The sequence below is a fragment of the Lichenostomus cassidix genome, chromosome 2 (assembly GCF_008360975.1).
Source record: "Lichenostomus cassidix isolate B80296 chromosome 2, HeHo_3.0, whole genome shotgun sequence".
NCBI lineage: Eukaryota > Metazoa > Chordata > Aves > Passeriformes > Meliphagidae > Lichenostomus > Lichenostomus cassidix.
In genome coordinates, this window is record NC_139482.1 from 110,100,745 (window position 1) to 110,128,194 (window position 27,450).

At 37.5% G+C, this 27,450-nt stretch overlaps 1 protein-coding gene across 1 annotated transcript; it reads left to right on the forward strand.

Moving 5' to 3' along the window:
• Positions 1-27,003, forward strand: UBE2V2 (ubiquitin conjugating enzyme E2 V2). The gene is made up of 4 exons (XM_085052809.1): positions 1-132; positions 16,962-17,107; positions 20,350-20,475; positions 26,136-27,003. The coding sequence occupies exons 1-4, from the start codon at positions 117-119 to the stop codon at positions 26,280-26,282; spliced, it is 435 nt and encodes a 144-aa protein (XP_084908935.1). The 5' UTR covers positions 1-116; the 3' UTR covers positions 26,283-27,003.
• The last annotated feature ends 447 nt before the right edge of the window (positions 27,004-27,450 follow it).

Consider the following 27,450-nt stretch of genomic DNA (forward strand, 5'->3'; position numbering starts at 1 on the left):
CCCGCCGCACACGGATGCGCCGCGTCCGGCCTGGCGGGAAGTGACGGAGCCTGCCCGGGAGGAAGTGACGCGCGTGGCGTGCGGGCCCGGAGCGGCGTGGGGGGGGCTCGGACAAGATGGCCGGATCCACAGGTCTGTGAGGGAGGGGGCTCGGTGGGCCCGGCAGAGCGGCGCGCTAAGCTCCTGCCTGGGAGGTGTCCCCGCAAGGGCCCGGGGCGGGTCTGCTTCCTCCGGGATGGGGTGGGGGGGCGAGCTGCCTCCGACGGGAGAGACCGGAGCGGGGAGGAGTTGTCTCCTGACAGGGGGAAAAGGGAAGCTGCAGGGGCGCCGGGACAGGTTATCACAGAATCCCAGATTCACCCAGGTTGGAAGAGACCGGCGAGTCCCACCTATGACCGAGCACCACCTTGTCAGCTAGAGCACAGCACTGAGTGCCACGTCCAGTCTTTCGTGAAGCACCTCCGGGGACGGTGACTGCACCGCCTCCCTGGGCTGCCCCTCCAGTGTCTGATGCGAAGGAATTCCTCCGAATTCACTTATGCCCCGGGCCCGAGCCTTTCCGCCCGGGGGGCAGCGACATCCTTGTGAGCGCCCGGCCTGGGGGTGTGTGATGGGAGACAGGGCTCCAGCGCCGGGGAGGGAAGACTTGACCTGCCAGCAGGCAGGAATGGATGGATAGATGCTGGTGTGTGTGGGGAAGGGAGGAGGTGTCGTTAGCCTGGTAAAAATGCTGGAGAAAAGAAAGACTAGTACTGAAGATTTGTCCCGGTGTGCCACTAGGTGAATACAGAAGCTATGGTACAGCGGTATCTAAAATAAAGGATTGTCTCTACCCTCTCTTTATTCGGGAGAGAAGGGCTTAGGCCTGTGTTGAGTTTTGGGGCAATGGTACTTCACTTTGGTGATGACTGGAGCACAGTGGGAAGGAGGAGTGGAGCTCTCATTCCCATGGCATCCATTGAAGCCGAAGGGTCTCTCTCATAGGCAAATGTAAGGGCAAAGAGCTGCCAGTCATCCCAGGGAGCCCATCTCAGTAACCAGCATTCCATGTGTGGAGTGTTGGGGTGCCAGAGCACTGTGCAAAGTGGTGGCAAAGAAAGGGACAAGAATATTACTTCAAGTGCTAAATGTAGAAGCACAATTATAATGTCTCAGTTTCATTTCATGAGAGACTTGAAATACAAAAAGACCCTTCCCTCAGTGCTAAAACCTGAAGTCTTTGGGCCTTGTTTCCTCTTCTCTCACCCCTGAGACTTTGTAAGTGGGATTGATAGACCTCAGGACAGGGGAATGAATTGACCTTAGCAGCCAGTCTGAGGTGAGTGTTGGCCTCTAATTTATTTCTGCTGCCAACCACTGGATCATTGAGGGATTGGGACTATAATAAAGCAGAAGAAACATCTGTGTATTTAAACTGGTCTTGATACCTTGCTGTTGATTATGTGAGGAGAGCTTGGTCAGATTTTTAGTTCTTGGTTTTTTTATTTTTAGAGGAAGGAGAGTCATCTCCAGTTGGTAATAAGTTTGGGCCTGTGGGATTTCCAGAGTGGAATTTGATTAAGTTGCAACAAAGTGGGCTGTGGAGTAGCTTTTGCAACTATGTGGAAGAGTAGTCCAAAAAAATAGCTATTGCCTATGATAAACTGAGTTAGAATGGATACATTAGAGAATCTCAAGTATTTGCTCATCTGGTAATTACTGCATTTTATTTTGTTAGGATTTTTTTTACATTATTTTCCTGGTGTCTAAGTTTAAAAGGGTTTTACTATGGAGCAACACTGAAAGGCTTCAGCTTATGTCTAGGCTCTGTCTAGGAAGCAAAGTTGGTTTAGGTCATGTGCATTGAGTATTGGCATTTGGCATCAGAGTCATTCAGTCAGCCTGGTATAAAATATCAGTTACGAAAAATTTGTGTAGTGATAAAAGCTATTTTCTTTCTACTTCAGCTCTATAAGAGTAAATATTTTTTGACTGGACTTTGGTAGTTTTACTGCTGTAACTGTTCTTCACAGTTTTACAAGAGTTATTTTAAAATCTACTATATACAGTTACTCAGGGGGGTTGTTTTTGGACTCAGAAATACAGCCACACTTGAAGTTCATGAAGAGCAGGAGATGTAGGAAACTCTTAAAACATATGACTGCTCCAAACAATGCAAAGAGCCAGTAGTGCATGTATGCATTGTTCAAGAAATTAAACTAATTTGTTGTAGTAAAATGCACCAAGCAGACTGAATCATCAGCAAAACTGCTGGGTAAATTCGTCAGGGCTTCTAAACCAACATATTCTTGTGGAGAAAATGCTGTGACTTTTTATTGGTATACACATGGTATGGGGGGGTGAGGGGTGTTTGTTTTGTTCTTTCCACATAGTATGCAAAAATTCAGACTTCACCCAGGACTGTGCTTGCCAGGAAGCTGTGTTATAATCATTTGTGGAGGAGGGAAGGGAATGGTTTTCTATAGACTTAACTTTGTTATAGACTTAAGATTTAAACCTGCCTAGCTCTGCTACAAAGTTCAGCTTCATCATTATTTCAGAAAAAAATAAAAAAGAAGAATGATTTGGTTGCATGAAGTCCAGGAATGAAATTCTAGCCCCAAGGAAGTCAGCAGCAAAATTTTTATGGAGTAAACTGTCTTATCCCAGAAATTCCTTTCCTGGGCTTGCTAATTCTTGGAGCAATAATGTAACAAATTATGTGCCTTTAACAGCAGAGAATTTAGTTTGAAAATAGCTGTTCTTTAATGTGTTCTAAAGAAACTGTATATATCAATGTTACATTGCTGTTTAATAAGTATCTTACCTGCTTTATAAGGTCACCTGTAATGAGTAGTCTTACCTGTGCTAGTAATGGACATTTGTAAGCTGCAGTTTGACTGATCTGATGCTGCAACTCCTTCTTGAAGCTGGATCTAGGTTGTTTGTGTGGGTACTGCTGGAGGTCTGGGGTAAAACAAGTCAATTTCTTGGAGAAGAGAGCAGCTTCTGTTAATATAATCATCCAGTTTCCTGTTGCTTAGGTGGAGATTCATTCTGTTAATCTGTTTGAAAATACAAAGTAGAAGATGTAAATAAACATAGTTTCAAGTTAAAAGAAATAATTCACTAAGGCATACCATTTAAACATCTCTTGGGTATCTCGAGAAAAAGCAGATAAAAAACATCATTATAAGGAGTTAATTCAGGAGTTAATTTCTGCATTTCGATAATTTGGGTTTCACTTAATATTACCTTACATGTAAGGTTATACATTTATATATATCTAAAATGTGAATGTTTTCTAAAGGCAGTGATGGTGTCACTAAGTGGTTAGAGCTTATGTGGGAAAAGATGAGAATTGAGGCAGCAGTGTGAAATATGGTGCTGTAACTATGGGCTGCTAATGCTTTTGTCTCCTTCCTCTTCAACAGAGAGCTCGAGTAGCTTGGGGGAGGGTCAGTAGGGCTGAGTTATTGAAAATTCCCCATGGTTTGCTGAAACCATGTGCTTGGGGAAGAAAATTGACTGACCTAGTCAGAATCACATGTGAGATTCCAGGTTTACTTGTAGTGTGTAGTCATGAGCAACATTTTTTGAAAGTGTGCCTAATGTCTTCGAAGGTACATGGCTAGATCCCTGTGAAATATTTTTTTCTGTAAAATCTGTACTTTTCATTTCCACTTATTCTACTCTATAAGGATGAAATGGCTTCTTTGTGTAACCTAAGTTGCCCATGCAAAAATGTCTTTCCCTTCGAATTTATAGATGATTGATTTTGTGAGTAGAAATTACTTTCTTAACTTAGTTTCTTACTTCTATTTGCAAACATTTGGTGGTTGTGGAAGCAGTTCTACGTGTGCATGACTACAGCAGTAAGGAAGCTGGTATTAAAAATGAAGGGCTGGAATTGGTCTTGAGTGCATTCTAGACTCCTTGAGCTGTGAAACAAAGACTGAGTGTGTCATTCCTGATGACTGGGGGTTTTGTTTTTGTTGCTGGTTTTGTTTTATTTTGCTTGGAAAGCTGGGAGTTTTTGTCCCCCTCTTAAAATCCTTGATTGAAAGATACTTTCTAATGTGAGAATTTTTGCAATACTTTCTCTTAAATGCCTTGAAACTCTTCTTCATTCCAAATCAAGCTGATGTCTGTCTGGTCTGTGCTTGGTAGGAAAAAGATTGATACCCTGTGTGGAGACACCTGGATATTAAGAGTCATTCAGAGGAGTAATAAAGGAATATATTCCTAAGTGGGATGTAGAAGCAATATTTTAAAGACTGTTTTTTCCATATAGGAGATGTAATTTAAACTTTGTGTCTAGAAAACTCTTGTGTCAAACTCTGCACAGGTAGGCTTCTCTTTTCCTCTAACCTGTTGAATGTTCATTTCTTTCCTGTTTTTTTCTCCTTGTGGAGGAAATAGTTGTCTATTTTCTATCTACTGTGTTTTACCTTGAAGGATGTATTATTCCCTCCCATTTTCTCTTTTATGCCTCCACCATCTCATTCACTTATCCAGAACTGGTCCAAGAAGTCATTTTAAGAGCTTTTTAGAATTTTACAGTCCTCGAAGTTTGTTCTGTGGGTTCACATTGTTAGCTCTGTAAGCACAGACTTCTTGAAGCTGCAAGTAATCAAACAAAACAAAAGAAGTAAAATACTGTGTTCTGTGAGGCAGCAAGCACTCTGTGTGGAGCATTTTTCCATCCTGTCCTATGCATAAGGAATCACAACTGTGATTGTTCTGCCTGCATAAAAACATCTCGACAAACCACAAGTAATTTCAGCTGGGTTGAGAAAAGTCTACATTACAAATGACTTCTGAACTATATATAGACCATCAGTTCTTTCCAACTTTGGGGCATATGTAGGCAAGACACTCTGTTTCTTCTCAGAGCTTTGCCTGTATCATTTTCCTGCCTTTGTTCCTGGTGTTTTATAACTCTGTCTTTAAATACAAACCCACTTATGTCTTTCTGCCATAATAGCTGTGTAAGAGTGTGCTCGCAACAAAGCAACTTACCTCTGCAATAAAAAATTGGCCTACTTTGTAATCTTCTATTTGTTTAAGAGCTTGTCTGAAATTCAAGGATGTTATCAGACTTAGTATTGAAGCCCATTATCTAAACTGTTCTGTACAATCCTGGAAAATTTTAGCCTGGATAAAGGTACTACGCAGAGTTTCAGGAAGATATGCCTTTCAGCACTTGGAGGCAGATGGTCTGTACTATAAACCTAAGCATGCATGAGAAGGCTTCTCATGTAAGAATTAGATTTCCAAGTCTTATGAGTAGTTGGTGGAATTGAATTACATACATATTTGTTAGTGTTTGTGTTTCGCCTTATGGAAGATTTTTCCAGAGGCAGTGTTAACTACATGCTGTGAAACTGTTCAGCCTCTGCTATATCACTTGTTCATAACTATTAAATCTTTTTATCTACACTACAGCTTCTACTTCTTTAACTTAGTGTAAAGTACTACATCACCTTCAGCTACTTGCAGTTAGGTTTTGTTGCCTTGTTGTCTCAGTTATCCTGTGGGAACCTCAGCACAGACCATAGAAAGACAAGAAAGTGCTGTGGGGAAAGCGTTCAAAGTAGCCTTGATTTAAATAGTTGGAAGGGTTTTGCTGTATGCTATCCTGCCCAAAAAATGTTTTTCTTTGTATTTGTCATTTGGAATACACTAATGAGATATAATTCAAACAATATTTTGAATTAAATCAGTGCAGAAACTTATGACTGCAAAGCTGTCAGACTGGTTCTGAATAACATGAGCTTCTGGTTTACAGCCTTTTCAAAAATGTGTGATGATTTAAGTCTGTGACTCTAAACCATTTCTAGTTAGCATTTTGGAATGAGTGGACTCTTCAACACTTAGAACTTCAGAGCACTAAAGTCTTTACTTCAGAAGGCTGAGATGCTTCAACTAGAACAAAAAAATTGTCAGAAAAATTATAGATTTGGTATGCCCTTTAAAAAAACTCTTGCATTAGACATATTTAACTACATAAAGAAAAAAAATCACCTCCTTCCATTGCATTTGTGATTATTCATAAACTGGATAGTTAGGTATGCTTACAATTTGCTTGAGTAAATCAAAACATTTTGCCCAACACATGTAAAAGGTGTGCCCTTTATTAAATAGAGTCTTAGTAAAATGTCCAGTTTTATTCATATAAATTAGAACTTTTCCAGAGAAGGAATTGTAAGTTTTCATTCTTCTCACTGAAATGGTATGTGTGATCATTTAAATATTAAGTAATTTGAACTTCTGAGTACCACAGCATATAGAAAATAGCAGGCTGAAGTATGAATCACAAAAATAATGTAGCAAAATAATGGCAGTTCTTTTTACTAAATATGTGGCAATTGGTGAATTTGCTGATTATATCCATAAGTGTGTGCTGACATGTATAACTGAAAGAATAACAATACATCACATTATTTGTTTTACATAGATAAAGGATCTTTATGTTTCGGACTGTGGGTAGTTGCTGAGTCATGTTGGAAAGGACCTTCATGCAAGTGTTAGAACAAATGTTTGCTAATCAATGACTTGTAACCCGTTTTAGGCAGCTTTACAGCTTTGCTAGACTAAATCCTTGATGCTACTCATGTTATCTGGGTCACACATTGTATCCTTAACTTTGAAAGCAGACCCTGGGAAAGCTGTTTCATGATGAGATACTGAGCCCTGCTCTAGTCTCCTGCTCCTCCTGTCCCTTTATCTGGAAAAAAAAAAGTTTATGCCATTGTAACTTAAAAGGCCGCTTAAAAAAGTGTGTATTTTAAATAATTTTTTTCTGCCAACACAGTGTCAGGTTTAATACAAAACTTTTTTAAAATGAGCAATTTTACCTTTTGTTAATTTTTTTCTGCCATTATTTACTTTTTTGTTTTAAAAGTGGGTTAGTTTGAACGAAAAAGTTTGGGGGTTAATTTTTAACTTCTGAGGGTAGAAACTGGAAAGATTTCTTTGCATGGTAAAAGAAATTATTTTTTGATTCCTTAGACTATTAAATCACAGTTAATATTGCTGGTGGCTTTTGAAGTGACAGATATCTTTTCTAACTTCTATTTGCTGGCTTCCTGCCTTACATTGTTTTGTACAAAATTGAAATAGTAATTCTCAATTTGCTAAGCATCACTGCATGTCACTTTTCATTATCTATCATTTCATACACTAAAACATGTGGGAAGGTGGTTGAACTATTTGTTATCTCATCTGTGTTTCATTTAGTGGTTGCCTGGAAAGAGTTAAGTTTTAAACCCGTAGTCAGCTTGTGCATTTCCACCCTTCACCCTTCACCACAACCCGGATGTCAATTGATGAGTTATTTAGTGACTTAACTGTTTAATACCTGCATGATTTTTCTTCTAGTGAGGCACCACTGGCCATGCAGTGTCTGAGTTAACAGTAATCTTGTTTACGGCAAAAAAAAATGCACTTAGATATAATATAGACTGATAAATGGATGCAATGAATATTGGTGCAAATTTGTAAAATTACTTTAAAGCAATTTACATCAGTTTTCTTTTGGGACTGCAGTCCAGTTTATTGGGTTTAACATTTGTGGGAACTTCTGAAAGTTGGTGGGGTTCCCCCCCCGGCCCCCGTTTTTGCTAAGAGCTTGCTTATGCCTTCTCTGTTTTGTAGTCTAACAACCTTTATGTCTGTAGTGGAGTGAGCTGCTTCGTTAGTGTAATTTTTATGAGCACCATTAGTCATTCCATGCCAGCAGCAGTGCTCAGGATGATCGTATTTGCATGAAAATGTAGATAGAGAGTGATGTTGTTGCATCCTTGCTAACAAAGCTGAATTCAGCTGGAATTGCTCTCAGATCTGGACTATATTCTGTGTGTGCACATACCCAGTCTTGATTAGTCTGTGCTTCTGCTCACTGATGTGCATATGATGACTCTTGCTCTTATTTACTGTTGTGCCTTGTACAACTTTAGGATGTGTAGGGTAATTTTGTTACATAAAAAAATCACGGGAGTGGAGAGGGCATTTGGAAGTTGCACTGCAGGTGTTGCAGAATGGAGGTTTTCAATGAGACACGAACCTTGGTGAGGAGGGATGGTGTAGAATGGGAAAAACTTGATGGAATTTTTGAGAGATTGGCTCCTCCATGGGTGCTGGTCAGAGCGTGGGGCAGCTCTCATGAATCAGGTAGTTAATGGCAGCTGCAGCTTCATCTGCTGCTTTTCTGAGAAAGGTACATGAGGGAAAAGGGGTGGCAGTGGGGAGCAAGGAAAGAGGGGGGAGGGGAGTGGCCATGAGCATTGGAAGAAGTGAATAAAAACTGAACAGATGTGATGTGTTTTCCTGGGGGACATTGACGATCACAGGAAGAGTTATGTCCAAAGGGCTGCCTTCAGTAAATAATCCAATGAATTATGGAACAGAATTGTTAGAAATCAAAGTTACTAGGAGTTAGCTTGCTTCCTTCTGGTTACTCTGGAGGCACGCTAAAAGAAGGGAAGACTTAGGTGAAGATGCCTTGTTAATGTAGCTATTTGTTTTGCTAGTAATTTCTCACACTTAAAAGCATGATTAATAAAACCTAAAATTGCACAAACTTTTCTCTAAGAAGTTTTGTATTTGGAATGCTCACTCTGCTGGAGAAGTCAAGTTTGAGGTCTCGTCATTCTTAGTGTGAAACCATCAGCAACTGAAACATATTGAATAAACTGATGTTGCTTTTGCAGTTTTGATCTGCTGAGATCTCTTACTCCAGCATCAAGATTTGTGGTTTAAACCATTTTAACGTGTTTGTAAATCAGGTATGTGTCTGACAATCCAGCTACTAATGGCTTAACTCTCTAGAAATTAATTTGATCCCTTCCCACCCTGGTGAAACTAAAGCTACTACTGAAAATGTCACTCTGTTTAGAATTTATTATTTTCAATTATTATCACTTGCAGATAGTTGATAGTGCCTTGATGTTAGGAATATGCAAATGAAATGTAAAGCCAGGTGAAAAAAACCTGCTTCTGTAAATCTGTGTTGTCTTTACTGTTCTTTTTTAAATCCCCGGTGTTTTAAACAGTGTTAGTGCCTTATGCTAAAGAAATGAATACCTCTATACCTGTCCAGCCCTTTCCCCCTCCACCAAAATCTGAATGCTGAGTTGCAGTAAATGACTGAGATTTCTGGTGTATTAACAGTTTCTCATTAGCTGCCTTCTTAATATAAGCCATATTTAGAATGTTTGTGGCTGTGGCTGGACTCAAATATAAAGGAAATTCCTATGGAAGTTATTTTCCTGCAGCCTAATTTTAGTTCTGGACTGTGTCTATTAAGATATTAGTAAATGTAAGATCTCACTTAGGTGAAATAAATAGAAATTATCATCAATATAATTCTGAAAACAAGTATTACTTTAGTTAGCTTTAACCAAAAATTAGGTTTTAAAATGAAGGGTTATGGATTTCACACTGCTGTGATTCTTTATTGGCTCATGCTGGGAAGTGTTTCTCAGCAAGTGACATATCTTCATATGAAAAAAACAAGCCCCAAAACCTGATTAAATACATGCTTTAATTTCACTGTGATTCCTAGAATTGCATCTCTTCCATGAAGCCTTTCAACCTGTGTGCTTTCAACTTATTTAATTTCAAGTATTGTAAAAGGAAAAAGATATTTACCTTTAGTTACAGGGCTCCTACATAGTGTTTTATATAAATATACCCATATATTTAGTTTTAGTTCTGCAAATAGCTGCAATAACCCATTTAGCTCTTAAAATTTCATACCTGGCCATTTGCTCTGTAGTGTTCGTTGATGTACATCTGCTTACTCGAGCTGTGGAGACTTACCTGCTACTCATCTCTTTCCTTATTAATTCTTCAAGTTAGTTGTCTTGTTTCTTTCTTTTGGGATGAATAATTTCTTTCTACATGGAAATGAATTTTTATCTGATTATGTCAGGCTTGTTTTTTGTGTTGAACTTCTATTCCTAGAAAATTTCCACAGGTAAGCATAGTTAGATTTGGAAAATCATTAAGTCTAACCTAAACTGGTGTTGCTTACATCTTTGTGAGGTGCAGACTTAATTAGTACGTTATTCGTCATCCTGATCAATGTGCATGGGCCACCTATTGCTGCTAAATACCTTGGTTTCACCATTTGTGTTAACATAGTATAGGACTTGCCCAGTTTAAACTCAAAACTGTTAAAGTAGAATATTCTGTTGCTCAAGTTTCATTGCTTTGGGACATATTTGCTGAAGGAGAGAAAAATAGCTTAGAGTAAATGCAGCTTTATGAATATGGGTGATATAAAGAATTATGAATTTGAATTTTACTGAAGTATATTAAAACTTTCCTGGAAAACAATTGGAAATGTCTATTTACCTTGAATAAGAATCATGTTGTTGCCTTTGTTATTTGAAACAGTGCTTTTACTATGTATGTAGTAATATACTTAGTTTAAAACAAGAGCAACTAGAATAACAAAGTTCATTTCTGAATTGCTGCATTCCTGTAGTAATGCTGGCAGTGGAGTTCTGTTGTAGACAAAACTCCTGTGACCAACTTGGGTTGTTGTAGTAACTAGGCAAGTTACTAGAAATATTTCAGGGTTTTGGAGCCTGCTTACTCTGATCAGCCTCAGATAATTTGCAATATCATTATGGTACACTTGGTAATACTTGATAGTAGGTTCTTGGTAGTAAGGTTTTTCTTGTGTGTATTTTCAGAATATTTACTAGGCCGAAGATTATGTGATGTGGAGCAGGATAACTGGTTAACAAGAATATGGATCAAGTTAAAAAAAAAAAAAAAAGCTTTATTCAGAGGAATGTTGTCTGCAGCCAGAGTAGAATATGTTAGTATTCCTCATGCCCTGGCCCTTTTTTCCTCTCTCTCTCTTTTTAAATGTATTGGTCATTCCAGGGCCTATTTAAGCCTTTAGTTGTTTTATGTCCTTGTTGTGTGTGTGAGGAGTGTTGTTGTTAGTGCAGCATTTCAGGTTTTTACTTCATTTTGTCCAGAGCAAGATGAATTGTTCAGAGGCTGAAAGGAACAAGTTGTTTTTTCTGTGTTTCTCTTTGTATTTTTTTTCTTCCTCTCCCTGCCCCAGGAGAAATTGTTGTATGGCTTGAAATTTGCAAGACTGACATCCTTCCCCCCTTTCCCTGTCCTTAGGAAATGCTTACTTTGCTGTGAGCCTGAAGATGATAAATGGGGTTTGAGAGTTTTTGTTACCAAGCTGAACATACTTTTTGATTTCTGTTTTGCTGGAAGTCAGTGGGCAAGAGCTAACTTGTATATACAAAATTGTTCATTTGATAGACTTTCCCTGACACAGCTATCTGAATCAGGAAGAATAGCATCCTTGACAGCATCCTAACTATATGAACATAGATTTTTTTTTTTTAATGTAACTTGTTCTTGGGTCCATATTAGGATTTGTTTCTAGAGCCATCTTGGAGTGTGTTGGTACTGTTGTGTGTGCTGGTTTAACTATGGTAAAATGGTCCTGGTATCGATGTAACTTTTAGAAGTGATTGAAGCCAAGAGCTGAGGGAGATTTTAAGATAAACTAAATGTTGGTGTGGATATTGTTGTGGACAATTATTCTAAAGAACACAGTTTTCTGTATAATAGAAAACTTCACACTTTAGACTCTGAGCCAATCGGAAAAATTTGGGTTATGGTTCCCTTCTATAAGCTGCAGGGAAAAGAGCAGAGTGTAAGTTATCCCACTCTTGCCTGTTACACAGCAAAGAATCATTTGGTGTTTGAGGAGCTTGGACTCCCAACTATTTGCAGGAGTGTGTCCATGTGAATTATTTAAAAATGTGATTTAGTATAACCAGTGTGCTCTGTCAAATCTGGCATAAGTGCGATTGTGTGTTCTGTCTTGATGCTGCTGGTTAAATCCCTGTACCAGTGGGTGATCTGACTTTACGAACTGTGGTACTGTGTCTTAACATAGTAGCAAGTATGGATCCATCCAGGCAATTCTCCTTTGTTGCTCTAGTGAAAGTTGTTGAACTTACTAATGGACATGGAGGATTCCTTTTTATTTGCTTTGCTGATGCTGTTTTCAGGTTATGCAGATTCTGAACAAAAACATGCCTGTAACTTCTTTTCTGACTCGTCCTTTGTGATAATGTGTTTCATATTTCTGCTAACTTGGTGATTTAGAATGTAATGTCTGAAGTAGCTCCATATATATGAAGGTAGACCCTCATGCTTAAACTAAGGTCTTTGTTTACTGAGTATTATTCTCTTCTTATTCCAAGGTATTAAATTCACTGATAATTTCACAGCTTTCTGTATTCCAGTTTCGTGATTAAACTTTTGAATTAAAAACTGTAGGTATGTGTAAGCATGAGTGATGTTTTGTTTGTTTAAGTGAAATATATTTAATTCAACTATTTGTGAGAATTTGGTAAAAGTAATTTGGCAGTTCCTGTGACAGTTTGTGGGCAGGGGTGTCAGGAGGTTATTTGTGAGTAAAATCCAGTGAGGTGAGCTTTTCAGATAAAGTGAGGAGATGTTGGGTGGGGGATGTTGCTTTTGCTTTTTGTTTTCTTAGTCTGGCTGAGCCCATCTGTATTTTCACCTGGAAAGCCTTAGTCCATCATTGCAAAGATCTGTGCTGGATGCAGTGCTGTACTGAGCTGTAAATCACAGCCTGCTGAGGGCAACTTACCCACTGCTATAACTCTGCCAGTGATAAAATCGACTGCTTTAATCCCCTTCACTTGAAAGTGTGAGGTTGTAGCTGAGGACTGCCTGTTACAGAGAGTAAAACCAACCTGTCTGTGCCTGTCTGAATAGCAAGTGGCATTGGGGAGAACACCTGAGGTCTGGTAGTCAGCTGAAGAATGGTGCTGCTTCCTGTAATTTTGTTCTGCTAATGAGCTGCACATAAGAACAGAAAGATGTTCCATTGTCCAAATTCTGTAAATGAAATAATGATTCTTACTCAAGTTCAGTCAGGAATATTCCAAAGTTTTTAGCAAATATTTGATTAATTGCATTGTCTAGATTAGAGACAAAACTGCAAGTTATATAAGCACTGTTAACATGAAGTTTAGAGTGTGCTTTCTGACATATGTGAAATAACGAGACGAAAATGGGGTTTTTTAACTATTTATAATAGAAGTAAACTTAAATTCCAGAAAATCCAGATCATCCTTGACTGGACTTCTAGTCAGAAGTTCTTGTTGTTTTTTATTGGAAAGATAGCACTGTCTTGTACATGTATTCTGTTCTGCAAGCTAGGTAAATTTGTTTTGTGTAAAGGTTATAGCACGATCAAAAGCAAACCTATAGAGTGCAATTGTGTGCACAAGGGCATGAGTGGATGCTCAAGACAGTATTTAATTCCATTTAATTTTACTGGAAGTTTCTAAGACTGTAATTATAAGTTATAATAAGGGGTTGGTTTTGGGATTGTTTTTTGGTTTTGTCTGTGTGGTTTTGTTTGTTTGTTGGTTGGTTTTGCTTGTTTTATTTTTCTTTTTAAGTCTACTGTGTTAATTTTTAAGGTATTCCATGTCACTTGTCAGAAATCTAGCAATAATGTTTTTCCGTTAAAACATTCAGTAATTACTTCAATTAAAGTTTGAAGTATTGATGATAAAACATTAATCATATATGCCAGGGGCATAGAAGCAGTTTAGTGGGTTTTGACAGGGAGAGTTTGTTGCAAGCAAGGAAGGAGTAACCTGGTAATCCTTTGTTGTGAAAAGTTCTAGTAGACATTAATAATTAAGTTATGCACAACTTGTTGCTGTTCCCCTCTGCTACTAGTTGACAAATTGGGGTATCTCTTTGGACGTAAGGTGGGAGAGGTTGTTTCACTCTGAAGTACTGAATCACAGAAAAAGAAAAATTTTGCGCATTTCCTATGAACTCATGAAGGAATACAATATGTTTGTGGAGGTGAAATATTACGCAGTAGTGGTTTTATCTCAACTTATACTCCCATTTCTGGTGACCCTAACCCAAATATTATAGGACTGTGTAGCTTTCTGAAAGACAGCCTTTTTGAATATATCTTTGGTCCAGTTATAGTTGAGAACTAAGATTTCTGTTTTCTGGGAGTTTTTTAGTGAGATGTAATCTCGGTAGGATCATGAGTTTTATTGTTGTTGAATGGGTTTTGTGTGTGTTGGAGTTTTTGTGTTTATTTTTTTTAACACAAGGTGTTTTTAATCTTATTTTTAACTTCAGAACAGTGTTTTGCTACTTAGTTCTAGCACTGATACGAGTGTTAGTGTGGGGAGCCTGGCACTTCTCTCAGATGTTTCTGTGTCTTCTCAGAGCAGATCTAAATTATTTTCTGGAGATGTTATGGAGGTTTCCCAAATCCTTCACTGCTCCCCTTGGGCAGTTATGGGAAGCAGTGAGCACAGATAATGTGGTGGAAAAAATGTGATGAACACAGGTCAGTTCATCATAAGGGGTTGTTATTTTCTAGTAAGTATAATCTCTTACAGTTTAATGTGTTGAGTACAATTTTATGATACAGCTGAGTCAGTGTAGTGGCTTTTTGTCACAAAAAGCTGCTTTATCCCCCACCCATGGTTTTGCAAAGGAAGTCACTGAGAGACACAGCAGTCAGCTCTGGCATTTGTTGTTCCTTTTTCCTGAGTCAATTCAGTTGATTAACTGGTTGGATTTGATTTTTGCCTGAAGGAAAAACAACTTTTTTGCTAAATTAGTGTGACAATTTGGGTAATAGAGGAACCTGGTTAGTGCAAGAACAAGAGAGGTCTGGGAGAAGGCATGGAACCTCTAGACAATGAGCAGTTGGGTCATCTCAGCTGTACTAAAAGGTGATAGTAGGTGATCAGAAATAAAGTCTGTTTGTTCCCATCTTTTATGCACTTTTTAAAGAGCTAAACTGGGATTCAAAAGTTCTGCAGTCAGAGCAGGACTTCTGAGAAATTGTGTATTTAAATTCCTGAGGAAGTCTAAGGTGCTGTGTGAATGCTGAAGTGTGTGGGGTTTGGGGTGGAGGTTGTGGGGTTTTTTTTTTTTTTTTTTTTTTTTTAAACTTGAAACTGCACATATGAATCAGAATCTATTCAGTCATGTGATAAAAAGTAGAAGTTTGTCAGTTGGGTTTATTTTTAGTTTTTTTTTATTTTGACTGTCAAACTCAACTCTAGAACATGTATGAATCTGGAATAAATATGAAAACTGTGCTCTATAATGTGATTGAAGTGTGAATGTCAGTTCTCATCTCTAGTCTGAATTAGATATGTAAATATACAGACATAATGTTAATCACAAGTCAGGATGGGACCAGAGGAATGGGCAAATGCATTTCAGTGAAGCTACTTAAAAGAATCTATGTCAAGGAATTGAGGTGTGATCTGCTTCTTGATGTACTCTGCTGGTGCTTTCAGGTAATAGTACGTGTGCTGGCTGGGCTGGTTTGTTAAGCTTTCAGAAGATTGGCCAAAATGTATAATTTTCTGCTCAGTTAGCAAGCTGAACTAGCTCATCATAGGCTCAGATGAGTGGCAATACCAAGGCAGGAAGAAAAGTGAGGCCACACATGAATGACTTAATTTCCTTGCACTATCCTGATACTATACTCTTAATGCTTTTCCCTAGGAATTCGGAGAACTTGGAGACAGTAGTTTCTGCAATTTTTAGAAGCCTCTCCCTAGTCTTTTTTTTAATTTAAAAGATTTGAACATTGTTTAAGAGAAATCCTAGTCATGCAAGATAAGCTATTTGAATAGATGCTAAAAGGTATGGGTATCTATACTGGTCCGTATATCTGCATACTGACGAAACAATAATATTGTGTATTAAAGCTCTTTGTTGCTTGCATAGAGACTGCTTGGAGTACAGACTAGGGTAATATAAAACCTGAAATCACAGTGACTGAATAACTGATATGAAAACCAGTTTTCTTTGAGCCTCATCCTTTTCAAACTTGCTAATAATATTGTGTGTACTCAGTCTTAAGTTTTAGTTTTATGGAGCCACCTGGGTTTTTACAGTAGAGGAAAGGATCCCTTGTGAAAATCATGGCAAACACTATAGTTGTAGGAAGCTGTAAGAAAAAATACATTACTATAAGTAAATCGAAGTTTTATGGTAGTATAATATTGTTATTAGATCATTGTGCATATTTTATTCGAAAATAAAAGCATTCCATGATTGCATGGACAAGTGTTAATTAACTTTCTTCCCTCCATCAGTGCTGAAGTACCATGGTAGCTTATGTGCTGTAAAGCAATTAAGCATCCAGTTGTTTAATATCTTACGATATCTGCCTGTTTTCATGCATAATAATAAAAATCCAGTAATTACAGTTCAGTAAGTGACTATTAGTTGGTGTTCTCTAAAGGCACTTCATCTTTGTATTCTGTTGAATATATCTTTATCTTTCTTTAACAATTTAATCAATGCTTCTCTGCTTATTTTTTATTTCTCTTCTGGCAAGTGGCAGTATTAATCACTAGATTAAAAAAGGCTTGATTTTCAATTTGTTTTCAGATATTAGTCTTTTGTTGGGTTTTTTAAAAAACAAATGGAATCAAGTGAAAATATTTTGATCTTACAGTTTCCATTTATTAGGATAATCTGTGTTAAATGTTATGTTCTTTAATTATGTCTTGGAGTAAATTTGGCATTGATTTTATGTGGATTTTAGTAGAACTTGACAGACAGTCAATTGATTCTGAAATGTACTGGATGTAAACAGTATTGTGCTTGGGAAGTAGAATATGAATTAAACCATCTCAAAGGAAAGAGAACTCTCCTATTTTCTACTTTATGGCTTGTATTGGTATTACTTGGTAGTAATTAACTTCCAGTGAAGCAGTTAGTTGCTTCAAAGCAATTTGAGTGCTAAATAAATTCAGGCAGGCAATATTTGTTTGACTTGGAAAATATATTCAGCAGTTGCCAGTGTATAACATGTAAAAGTAATGAAGTTGTTTGCCTTTTCCTTAGTGTGAGCAGTATTAATTACATTATTCCATTTTCTCTAGTTAAAGTACCTCGTAATTTTCGCTTGTTGGAAGAACTTGAAGAAGGGCAGAAGGGAGTAGGTGATGGTACAGTAAGCTGGGGCCTTGAAGATGATGAAGATATGACACTCACCAGATGGACAGGAATGATTATTGGGCCACCAAGGGTAAGTGTGATGAATTAAATTTTTTTTTTTAAGTTTGTAGGCAATACAAAATGGAAAAAAAAAAGTTACTGTTCTACAGTGTAAAGGAATTAGTTAAAATTCAATGTATGAAATTGTAGAAATACTGTATAATTCTTCACTTTCTGGCATGTAATATTTCAGTCTAGCCTGTTTCTGCAGCTGTCTGTAAAAGCCAGTTGTGATTTGAGACTTATTTTACTGAGTTATGAGTATATTCATTCTGTATTTCCACTGTTACTGCACAAAAGCGTACACTGATAGTACAACAAACAGGTAACTGTCTTTCCCCAGTTTATTGTATGTGCCTGGTAATTTCAATTTTGTAGTAAACTGGCAATATATTTTCAACTTTCACAAGTTTTATCAAATTGTCTTTCAGTATAGCAATGTTAGAATTTCGGTTGAATCATGCCTTAAGACTAACCAGCTTTTAATTGTCTCTAATCCTTCTGACCTTTGGAGTTCTGTAGAATGTCATTTAGACTGATATAACCTGCAAGAGTAGTAACCACCTCTCATGTCTGAGTATCAGCCACATCAGATATAAGTGGACATATCTTTACTTGACTTACTGCACACATTCCCATAAGTTACAGTATGATACAAAAGATCAGTGTGTAACTGAGACCTTTAAATGAGTATATCTAAGTAGCCCTAAGTTAGCACATCTTTCACTGCTAGAATGAGAGCTATCTTGTATGTCCCTTGGTGCTGAAGGGCTTATGGAATGAACTGTCTGAGATAAGGATCAGAACTCTGCCTCCGTCAAAATAATGTCTTCCAGAGTAACAGAGTTCCAGAGATAGATTCAGTGTAATTCAAGCTCCTTTTGGAAGTCAGTTAGTTGCAACTTGAAGTAGGCTGCTTTGAACACATGAATGACTTTGCTGAGCTCCTAAGATTTGTGTGCAATTGGGAGAGGGCAAACTTAAAGTACAGTCATAATATGCATAAGACTGTATGCTTTGGATATTAGCTTCTGTGGAATCAGTGTCTGAATACGTTTTGAAGAAAGTTTGTAGTCTAACTCATTGGGATAAAAACTTGAAAATTTGACCTAGCTGATGAAGAGTCTCCCTGACTCTCCAAAAACCCTCCAGAACTGCCTGTGACTGTTCTCTTGTTCAACCTGAGTAGACTACTACACATCTTTAAAAAGAGGTTATGATGTGTATAATACAATACTTATAATACTATTATGTAAGGTCCCACATGTTTTAAGAAAACAATAAGAGAACTCAACCCAGCCTGGGATATACTTTTAGTCCGGGTCAGTTTGTAGTTCTGTGATTTTATTTTCTTTATGATAAAGAGTGCATGCAAATAATAGATCTTGTACCATTCAGGGACATGCAGTCTTGCAGATAGAATGACTTGCAATATGTAGTGACTGTAGAAAGTGGAAGTCACCAGCTCCTGAGCCAGTGGCAGCACCTTGAGAAGAATTGCATATCTGGTTTCATGGTTTGTAGAAGATGAGTGTTTTTTGGGATTGGCTGAGTTATGTAGATGGTGCAGTTAGGCAAAACAAGGAGAAAGTTGCTAATACTGTTCATGAAGTTCTTCTCATATGTGACTTTCTCTTGAGCTGTGCAAAACATTGCTTATCAGTTTTTTTCCTTGCTTCATTTGAAAGGTGACCCAGCAGAGAGAGAGGAGGGTAAGATTTGTTTTGGATTAAAGGAAACATTTTTCTGACTCCCAGGAAATGGGATTTTAGTTTTTTTGGGAAGCTGGCTAGGGATGCTTGGCTTGCATTAAAGCAAATTACTTGATAAACTGAATAAAATTGAGAAGCCACCTGGATAGGAATAAGGGAATGAGAATGAATACCGTTCTTGGGATTTTCAGGAGTTGTGAGCAGTTGTGGCCTATTTTCACTATAACTGACAGCATCCTTCTCTTGGGAAGTAAATTGTTTTGGCTGAATGAATAATGAGATTTTTTTGTTACTGTGTTTCCTTGCTATGGTACCAGCTGTGCTACCTGTAGCAGGACAAGATGACTTTTATCTGGCCTTCAGCTTTTAACCATAGAATCAGAATGTTAAGGGTTGGAAGGGACTTTAAAGATCATCTAGTCCCAGCTTCCCTTGCTGTGGGCAGGGGTACTAGACCAGGTTGCTCAAGACCTCATCTAATCTGGCCTTGAACACTGCCAGGGTTGAAGCATCCACAATCTCCCTGGGCAATCTGTCCCAGTGCCTCATTACACTCACAGTAATGGGAAAGAATAATAGAAAACCTTTTGTTTTGCCTTGTTTATTTCTGACCCACTTGCTGTTCAGTGGTTGATAATTCTACTTGGAGAGTAACAGCTGGCTGGTGCAGAACAGCTTAAAGCTTCTGGAAAGCTGGGAGGCATGTTGATGTTTTTAGTTCATGTTGGGTCTGTTTTGCCAGTGGAAAGGCAGGTGAGAAACTGTGTTCATCTTCCTTTGGAACACAGAGGCATGTGCATCAGTGACCAGCAAAGCCAGTGATCCTTGGCATGGCTTACATGACAAGATAAAAAAAATAAAGATAGAGCCATATCTAATTCTAATATGACTTTCTCAAAGTATACTTGCACTTAAAGAATCTGTTCCATGGTCAGTTTGGAATGACATCTACAAACTAGCAATCACTTTACTGTCCAAGCTCATAAATCCTTCAGTAAACCAAGTAATCTTCAGCTGCAGAAATTTCGGGTATTTTCTGTAGTGTTAACTACTTCCAGAATATGTTACTTTCACAGGTCCTGTTTTTTATCTTGTTTTTGGTTGTATCTTAACTGTTGAGTTATTGGCGTCTTTGTCTTTCTCCATTTCCTCTTTTTTTTTTTTTTACAGTGTTAGGTATTTAATTATAGGGGAAGATAGTAATTTTCCTAAAAATAATTGATTTCTCTTAGTCCTGTACTGTGCTACTGTTGTTTTGAGAATGCAGGTGGATAGAAGAGATGAGAGCAAATGTGAATTTAAAAAAAAATTGCGTTAAACCTTGTGTATGGCATAGTCAATAAGTAGTGTAATTTATGCATAATTGTGAAGTAATCAATTTAACCAAAACAGTGGAAATTGGTCAGTAATTCAAGACTTTCAGTTTGTACACAATATTAACAAATTTATATTTGTTTCATATTTCTTAACTGTTATTCCTCTTGCCTTTGCTCTACTTTAAAAAAATTTATTAATATTTAGCTTTCCGTAAAATGCATTAGTCTGTCTTTTTGCTTTCTAGACAAACTATGAAAACAGAATATACAGTCTGAAAGTAGAGTGTGGACCTAAATACCCAGAAGCACCTCCTACAGTTAGATTTGTAACTAAAATTAATATGAATGGAATAAATAATTCCAATGGAATGGTAAGTTGAAATGGTAAGATCAACCATGTTGTTAATTTATACTAAAAATTGTGTGAAAATCAGGTGAGGAATATGCATGTTGGACAGACCTTTTGTATTTAATCTCTGTAATACAAATACAGGTTTAAATTGAGTTTTGGTGGCCTGCTACTTCAAATCTTTGTGGATTTTTGTGGCTTACCAGGAAGACAAACATTATTTTATAATATAGAGACAGTTGTTTCCTTTAAATGAAGAAGAAGGTTTTAGTTTTGAACAGGAAAACAATAAATATTTAAGCTGTGTATAGGTATTTCCCTTGTAATACTCTTATAAAAGGGGATTAGTTTCATATTGTAGCAGGAATATTGCAAACTCTTTCTGATGTTTCCATTAATTAAAAATAGAGATTATTCCTGATGAGACTTACTCTGGATGTATTAACTCACCTGTAATGAACTGGTGTATTTATATTCTTGTTTCCTTCACACTGGATTTAATCAAATCCAAGGTGATTCTGAGCTTTGGTCTTAAAGTCTTTTGATATAGATGGTAGTCACTTTCATTTTGAAGATCAATTTGCAGTAAGTTCTTTCACTGATCCTGCAGTTAGGGTGGGATGAGTTCACAGACATAAGCCATGACAGCAGCTCAATTAAGTTTGTTATTCTGTTATTCACTGGGTACTTAAATAAGCGAGGTGCCCATTGCTCAATGAGAGGAGGTGTGAGCTGTCTTGCATTTACAGTGGTATATGCATATCAGCAGGAAATACAATCACATCTGTGTGAACATTTGTCTTTAGGGAATGCAGAATAACTGGTTAAGGTAATATCTAAAAATTATTTAAAATCTTTGGATTTTAAATAATTTCTGTGATTTAAAAGAAAGATGGACTTGCATTTCTGTAATTAACAGTACTGAAATGTGAAGCTTAAGCATCTCAGTGACAGTTGCAGGGGAGGGGTTCTCAGGGTTTTTTTGAGCTGTTCTAGGTTGTAGAGTAGTGTTCTGGTTGTTCATCCAAAGCCAGTGCACTAATGCTTCAGAAATAATCTAAAATGACTCTGAAAATACTTTCATGTATCTAGCAGTGTGATTCTACCTGAAGATCCTGTTAAAATTGCTGTTTGCAAATTGGCTGATGCCCTTCATCACAGCTGTGTCTTGTTGTCTAAGGTTATGTGTTTATTGAGACCTTGTGAGAAGCAAAAGCTCCTTATGATATGTTTGGAAGGTGATTTTCATACCTCTTCCTAGTACCATAGGAACATGTATTATTATGGTTCAGTGAAGAAGTATGCTCTCATGGCTTCATCTCTGCATACCTCAAGGTATAGGTGTTGGTTTTCAGAAGTGGCACCTAGGACTCGAGGAGCCTGAAGGCTCATCTTTACTGAAGTCACTCAACTTAAGCTTTTGTTTGATGAAGTCAGCACTCCCTCAGCTTGCTGGGGAGCATAGTGAATACTGTGACAGGAAATCTGCCTGGTCATTTTAAAAGCACTATTCAAATTGAGTCATTGCTGCAGGAAAAAATTACTAAAAGAAGTTACTAGCCTTACATAAATCCGTCTTTCGTTTTTTCCCCAATAAGATAAACTTATGTATCTTGTGAAGGATTTGCTATGCAAATGCATAACTTCTTTTTTAATGGATTTAAATAGGACTAAATAATATTTTTAATGGAAAGAGTTTTCATAAATAATGAATTAAAAACACAGTTACTATGTCATTTTTAATGTGCCCATTGTTCCAGTGTCTTGCATTTTATCTTACTTCGTCTTTGTGCCTGTTTGAGAAACTGTGAGATAAACAGTGGGGGCATGTTCAGCATCCTGGAGCAGTTCATGTTGCTGCTTCCTGATAATTCCTTCATGTTTCTTCTAAGCTGTTCTCCCACTTTATGGTCATCTTTCATTTAATATATATAAGCAGTTTGCTGCATTCTTTGAATTAATGGCAGGGTTTCATCTGCAGACATCCTCTACTATCCGTGCTTCTGCAGACACCCTGGTTTTTGACATGTGGCCAGCTTTTGGTCACATTGCTTATAGGTGTCAGGAGGAAGTTGGTGACTTGCAGAAAAGAGACCTGAGACAAGCCACAGCTGAAATTGTATGTCTTAGCAGATTATACTGAAAATATTTCTGGTGTTGTTAAGGTAGGCTTAGCAGGAGATGTGTGCTAGTTAACATCTGTGGAAAAGTAGGGCCCACACTGCGAGTTTTAGGGGGTTATATCTCTGTTGAGTTAGAGTGTGGATGGTCAAGGGGAAAGATGGATAAGTGCAGATACCAGGGATCTAAGGAAACAAGTCTCATACTGCCCTGTGGGCAGTGGTTCTCAATCTGCTTGAATTAAAGATCCCTTTACACTTTGCATGAAAAGTGCATGTGTGTAATGAATTTATCAATATTGACAGGTACAACGTAACTCACTTTTTGTTTGATTACTCTGTGACAGAGCAGCTTGTAAGTAACTTTTCTGCCAGCAGCATGTCTTTAGGAATCACTGATAAATTTAGTGCAGGAAAGGACTAGTTCAGGAATATTTAATCTCAAAAGTGTTATCTTAGGTGCTCTGAGGCACCCTGTTAAATTGTATTTCTTTTCTTATCTGCAAGTTAGGTTTTTTTGGGGGTTATTCTTTTTAATTTACCTCTGGAGCTGCTGTATTTGGCTACAGAATTAGTTTACTAAGCTTAGAAAAACTGGTCCAAGTACTTGGGTAGAGCTGGACAAAATGCCATTACACGCTAATGGCATCACTGTTGTAAAACCATAAATTATCATTCCCAATGCTACAAGGTCTTTTCTCTTGGAGACTTATGAATCCCATATTGATAAAACACAGTTTGCATTCTGATGTGTTATTTGTTTTTCCAATCTCTTTTGAGGTTGTGTGATTTTTGCATCTGTGATAACACTCCTCAGCAGTCTATCTTGCAGGATTTGCAATCACTTCTTCTCATTTAGATACCATTTACAGCTGGAAATACTAGTTTCCTTTTAAATGACTTGGGACTCTCTCAGCCATAACTCTGTAAGCTCTTGTCCAGTTACTGCTTTGAGTATGTTTACTGTAGACATTTGTTACTTGTTGAAGTTACTTGGAATGTTATAAACACTGAATACTTTGCATTATTGTGTAAAACAATTCGTTTTATTTTCAACTGTTTAGAAAAAAAAAGATGCATTATATATATTACTTCTCTTGCTAGAACCTTGTTCAAGTTCCACAGTGGTGTTCCCCCTCAATAAAATAGTATAAGTGTCTTCAGATTTCAGTTTTCAGCGTTATTAGCTTTTATGTGACCTTGAAATGTCTCCTTCTGTGTTCCAGGGTGTGCATTTGAATATTATCTAATGCTTTTGTGTGATTTGAACATAGTTTGTGTCACTCTCTTAAATGTCTTTAAATGTCTTACTATTGTTCTTCATAAAGTGATTTTATTATGCAATAACTTGGAAATAAATTCTGCCACATAGAAAACAGAACCTGAGCCAAAATCTTTACTGCTGCAAGATGTTATGAAAGAAGTTGGTGACTTGCAGAAAACAGACTTGAGATAAACAAGCAACAAAAATGTCATGTTGCAGCAGTCTTTAGTCAGAAAACATTCACAGCAATGTTAAAGCAGAGTTTACAGTCTGTGAGTTTTTTGTTTTAAATTCCCAGTAAAAAAAGAAAAGCAGGAGGAGCTTACTCTTAAGTGATCAGCTCTCATGTTCCAGTCTTTGTAGAGCTGCATTATTTGAACAGCAGTGGTGATTGGCTGCTGTGTGCTGTAATTGAGGCAAACATCCAGACCTGAGGGAGCTGACAAAGTCAAAGTTGAGGAGAAGCAAGGAGAAGGAAGATGGTGTGAAAGCAGAATTTCCAGACTGAAAATAGATGTTCATTTCTGTAGTTCCAGAGCAACTTCCTTTCCAGCTATTTTGCCTCCTATATCTATCACATTAATCTAAATACCCCTTTAAAAAGTAGTAATAATACAGGAATTACAGTGATGACTTCACCAGTGGTAGTTTTCAAAACCTTTCTGTATTAGCTCATACACTCATGCATTTTAAACTGGCATGATGTTGCTGCATAACAGAGCTTTTCTTTTTATGCTGTTTTCCTTTTTTATTAAATGTTTACAATAATTATTAAATAATCTGACTGCCTTTCGTACTGTAGCTTGATGATATAGTGTCATTGGCAACTCAATGACTTTAAGGGATTTCCAGCTCTGAGCAGAACATTGTGTGAAAATAAATGCTTAGAGTGCTGAGCTGTGAATAAAGTCAAGGATCCTGCCTAGGGACTTCTTACTAAGGTGTTGTTTTGAGCTGGGTGGATTCTGTCAGTTCAGTTCAGAAAATACTTCCCTGTGCATGGTTTACCTGAGCTGATAGGCAGTAGCACTGTTGAAGGAATGAGAGAGGGAACAGAAGTTTCTTGGGATGGTATTGCTGCCCAGGCCCTCATGCTGTTAAACCTTCACCTCAGTTTCCTCCTACAAATAGGTTTAGTCTCATCTGGTGTTCTGAAAATAGACAGCCTTGCTTCAAATAATCTAGAAATAAAACATTTGTGTTAACATTCTTATTTCTGATTCCAGGTTTTTTTTCTTTCAGCTTGCCCTAATTAAGATGGGATAAGAAACTTCTTGATGTTTTATGCTGCCTAAATCATAAAACAGTGGTTTCCAGCACTCCTGTAGCCATGTAGGCTGCTTGTGCTACACTACCAAAGGAATCCAGTAGCATGCAATAGCCCTATTCCTGCCCCAGGGCAGCTTTGCAGTTGCACAGCTGGAGGCCCCTCTGTGTTCTTAAGTTCCTTCATGCAGGGGCTGGGACTTAACCTGCTGCCAAACGAATTCCCAGGATGACTTTCAATTGCTGACTTTCCTATGGAAACCTCCCTGTTATAATATAATTGTGTAAATTGTCCCACAGGTTTTATAAACGCATAGGAGAAGTCCCATGTCCTTTCCTTTCAGTTCATATTCCAGTTGGTAAGTGATGTACAGTAATCTTCACGGCTCCGTAAGATGACTTACTGTGAGAAGGATGCAACGAACTAAGAAATGTCCCAGCATTACAAATCAGTTATTTCAGTATTTCAAGACATTTCTTAGTGCGTGTAGTGGCTTTAGATGTATCAGAAGCGTCGTGGAATATGTGTGAAAGAAGTCATTAACAATACTTGTAGCAAAGAAATAATAAAGGAAATGTTCCTTTAGAAGGGTATTCTACAGACTCTTGTGTGGCAGGTTCTTTTAAAGAACTGAGGAACACCCAGGTGCAAATATTAGCATAGTGATGGTGATTACTTGTTTCTTTTTTGGGGGTAACTTGAAAAAAAATATAAATTTTGTGAGATAGCAGTGCCATTTTTGCAGTGTACAGTTTGCTGATGTCCTCCTCCCCTCCTCCTTTCCTTCTCACTAGTATTAGTAGCAGCACAGATGGAAGGGTCCGCCTGCATGGATTTTATTGCAGAATCTGTATCTGTGTGTAAGTATGATTGGTTTCCTTCAAATATTTTAGGAACACAGGGACTTTATGCCACAGAGAAAGTGTCAGGGAATGGTTAGACCATTTCTTAGAGCAATTAGGTCAATAACAGTTATTTATGTAGAGATTTTGTGTTCTGTCATAAATTAGATTTCTCTCTTCTTTTTCCAGGTGGATGCACGGAGCATACCAGTGTTAGCAAAATGGCAAAATTCATATAGCATTAAAGTTGTACTTCAAGAGCTAAGACGTCTAATGATGTCCAAAGAAAATATGAAGCTTCCACAACCTCCAGAGGGACAAACTTACAATAATTAATTTTAGCTGATTCTCAAACTTCTGTCTTAAAACAACAACCTTCTACTCATGTTAATGTCTTGATTAAATCTCACAATGCAAACACCCACACATTAAAGAATTTCAGCTGGTATACATGACCTGGACATTTGTAAGAATATATATAATATATGTATGCCCAATATGTTTTCAGGCACTATGGGAGAAAAAGGCAGCACAATTATTTTTTTTCTCTTATTGAGGCACTGTCATTTAAGCATAAGCCTGAAATAGCCTATAATTGGAATTCAGGTTTTACAAGATGAAAGCATGACAGAAAGTGTCAGATTGCTGTGGAATAATATATGTTACTGAAAATAATTTCTGGAGAAGGCAAAATATAAATGGCATGCTTTATCCATCTTGCTTAGTAAAAGAGCTGCAGTTAAAATTTGTTTTAAGGTAGCAGGTACAGTGAATACCGTTGCTCATCTTGTTTAATTTTGCAAGGGTGTGGGTGCCGACTACTAGTAGTGTCACAAAGTATGTTCAGGATTGTTTTGATACCTGTATTTATAAAATGGGGAGATTAATTTCTGTTAAGCAGCTCCTGTGTTACATGTATCGGACATGGCAAATATTTGTTTACAGTCTTTGTTCTAATAAACCATGCATTTAAGTTTTAGTGAAACAAAGGAAATGTATGGATATGTGATTGAGATTAAAGTTAGTCTTAAAATGTAAATAAAATGTGGAAAGTGTCTGAGGCTGTGCCATTTCTATAATAGTCATGTAATATATGTACAGTAACTGGCAGAAGTAGTGGAAAGCCAAACATAATATTGCTGCTGGTGTTACGTGCACCTTTTGTTCTTATCCCTTTTGTATACTTAGTTTACTTGAGAGGTCAAGATATTCCATGTGTTGCAGGGGAGTAAGTTCTGTCATCTGTAGTATCACTTCTTTAGACAAACTTGCACTCTCTGTGTGTGTACATAAACAAACACCAAACCAACCTCAAAATAAAAACAAAAAAACCTAACCTTTAGTTCCCCACCAGATTCTTTCGAGAAATGAGCATAACATTCACTCTGCTTACTTGACCTCTAAGCACTTTTCAGACCACATTGCTGAAGTCTGTCCTATTTCTCAGTCCTTTGTCTTGCTTTTTTTGCATCTTTTCCTCTTTTACATTATTTGCCTATTTTTC

Coding starts and splice junctions, on each gene's coding strand:
- UBE2V2 (XM_085052809.1), top strand. Junction 17,108..20,349: donor TGATTATTGGGCCACCAAGG/GTAAGTGTGATG, acceptor TTTGCTTTCTAG/ACAAACTATGAAAACAGAAT. Junction 20,476..26,135: donor TAAATAATTCCAATGGAATG/GTAAGTTGAAAT, acceptor TTCTTTTTCCAG/GTGGATGCACGGAGCATACC.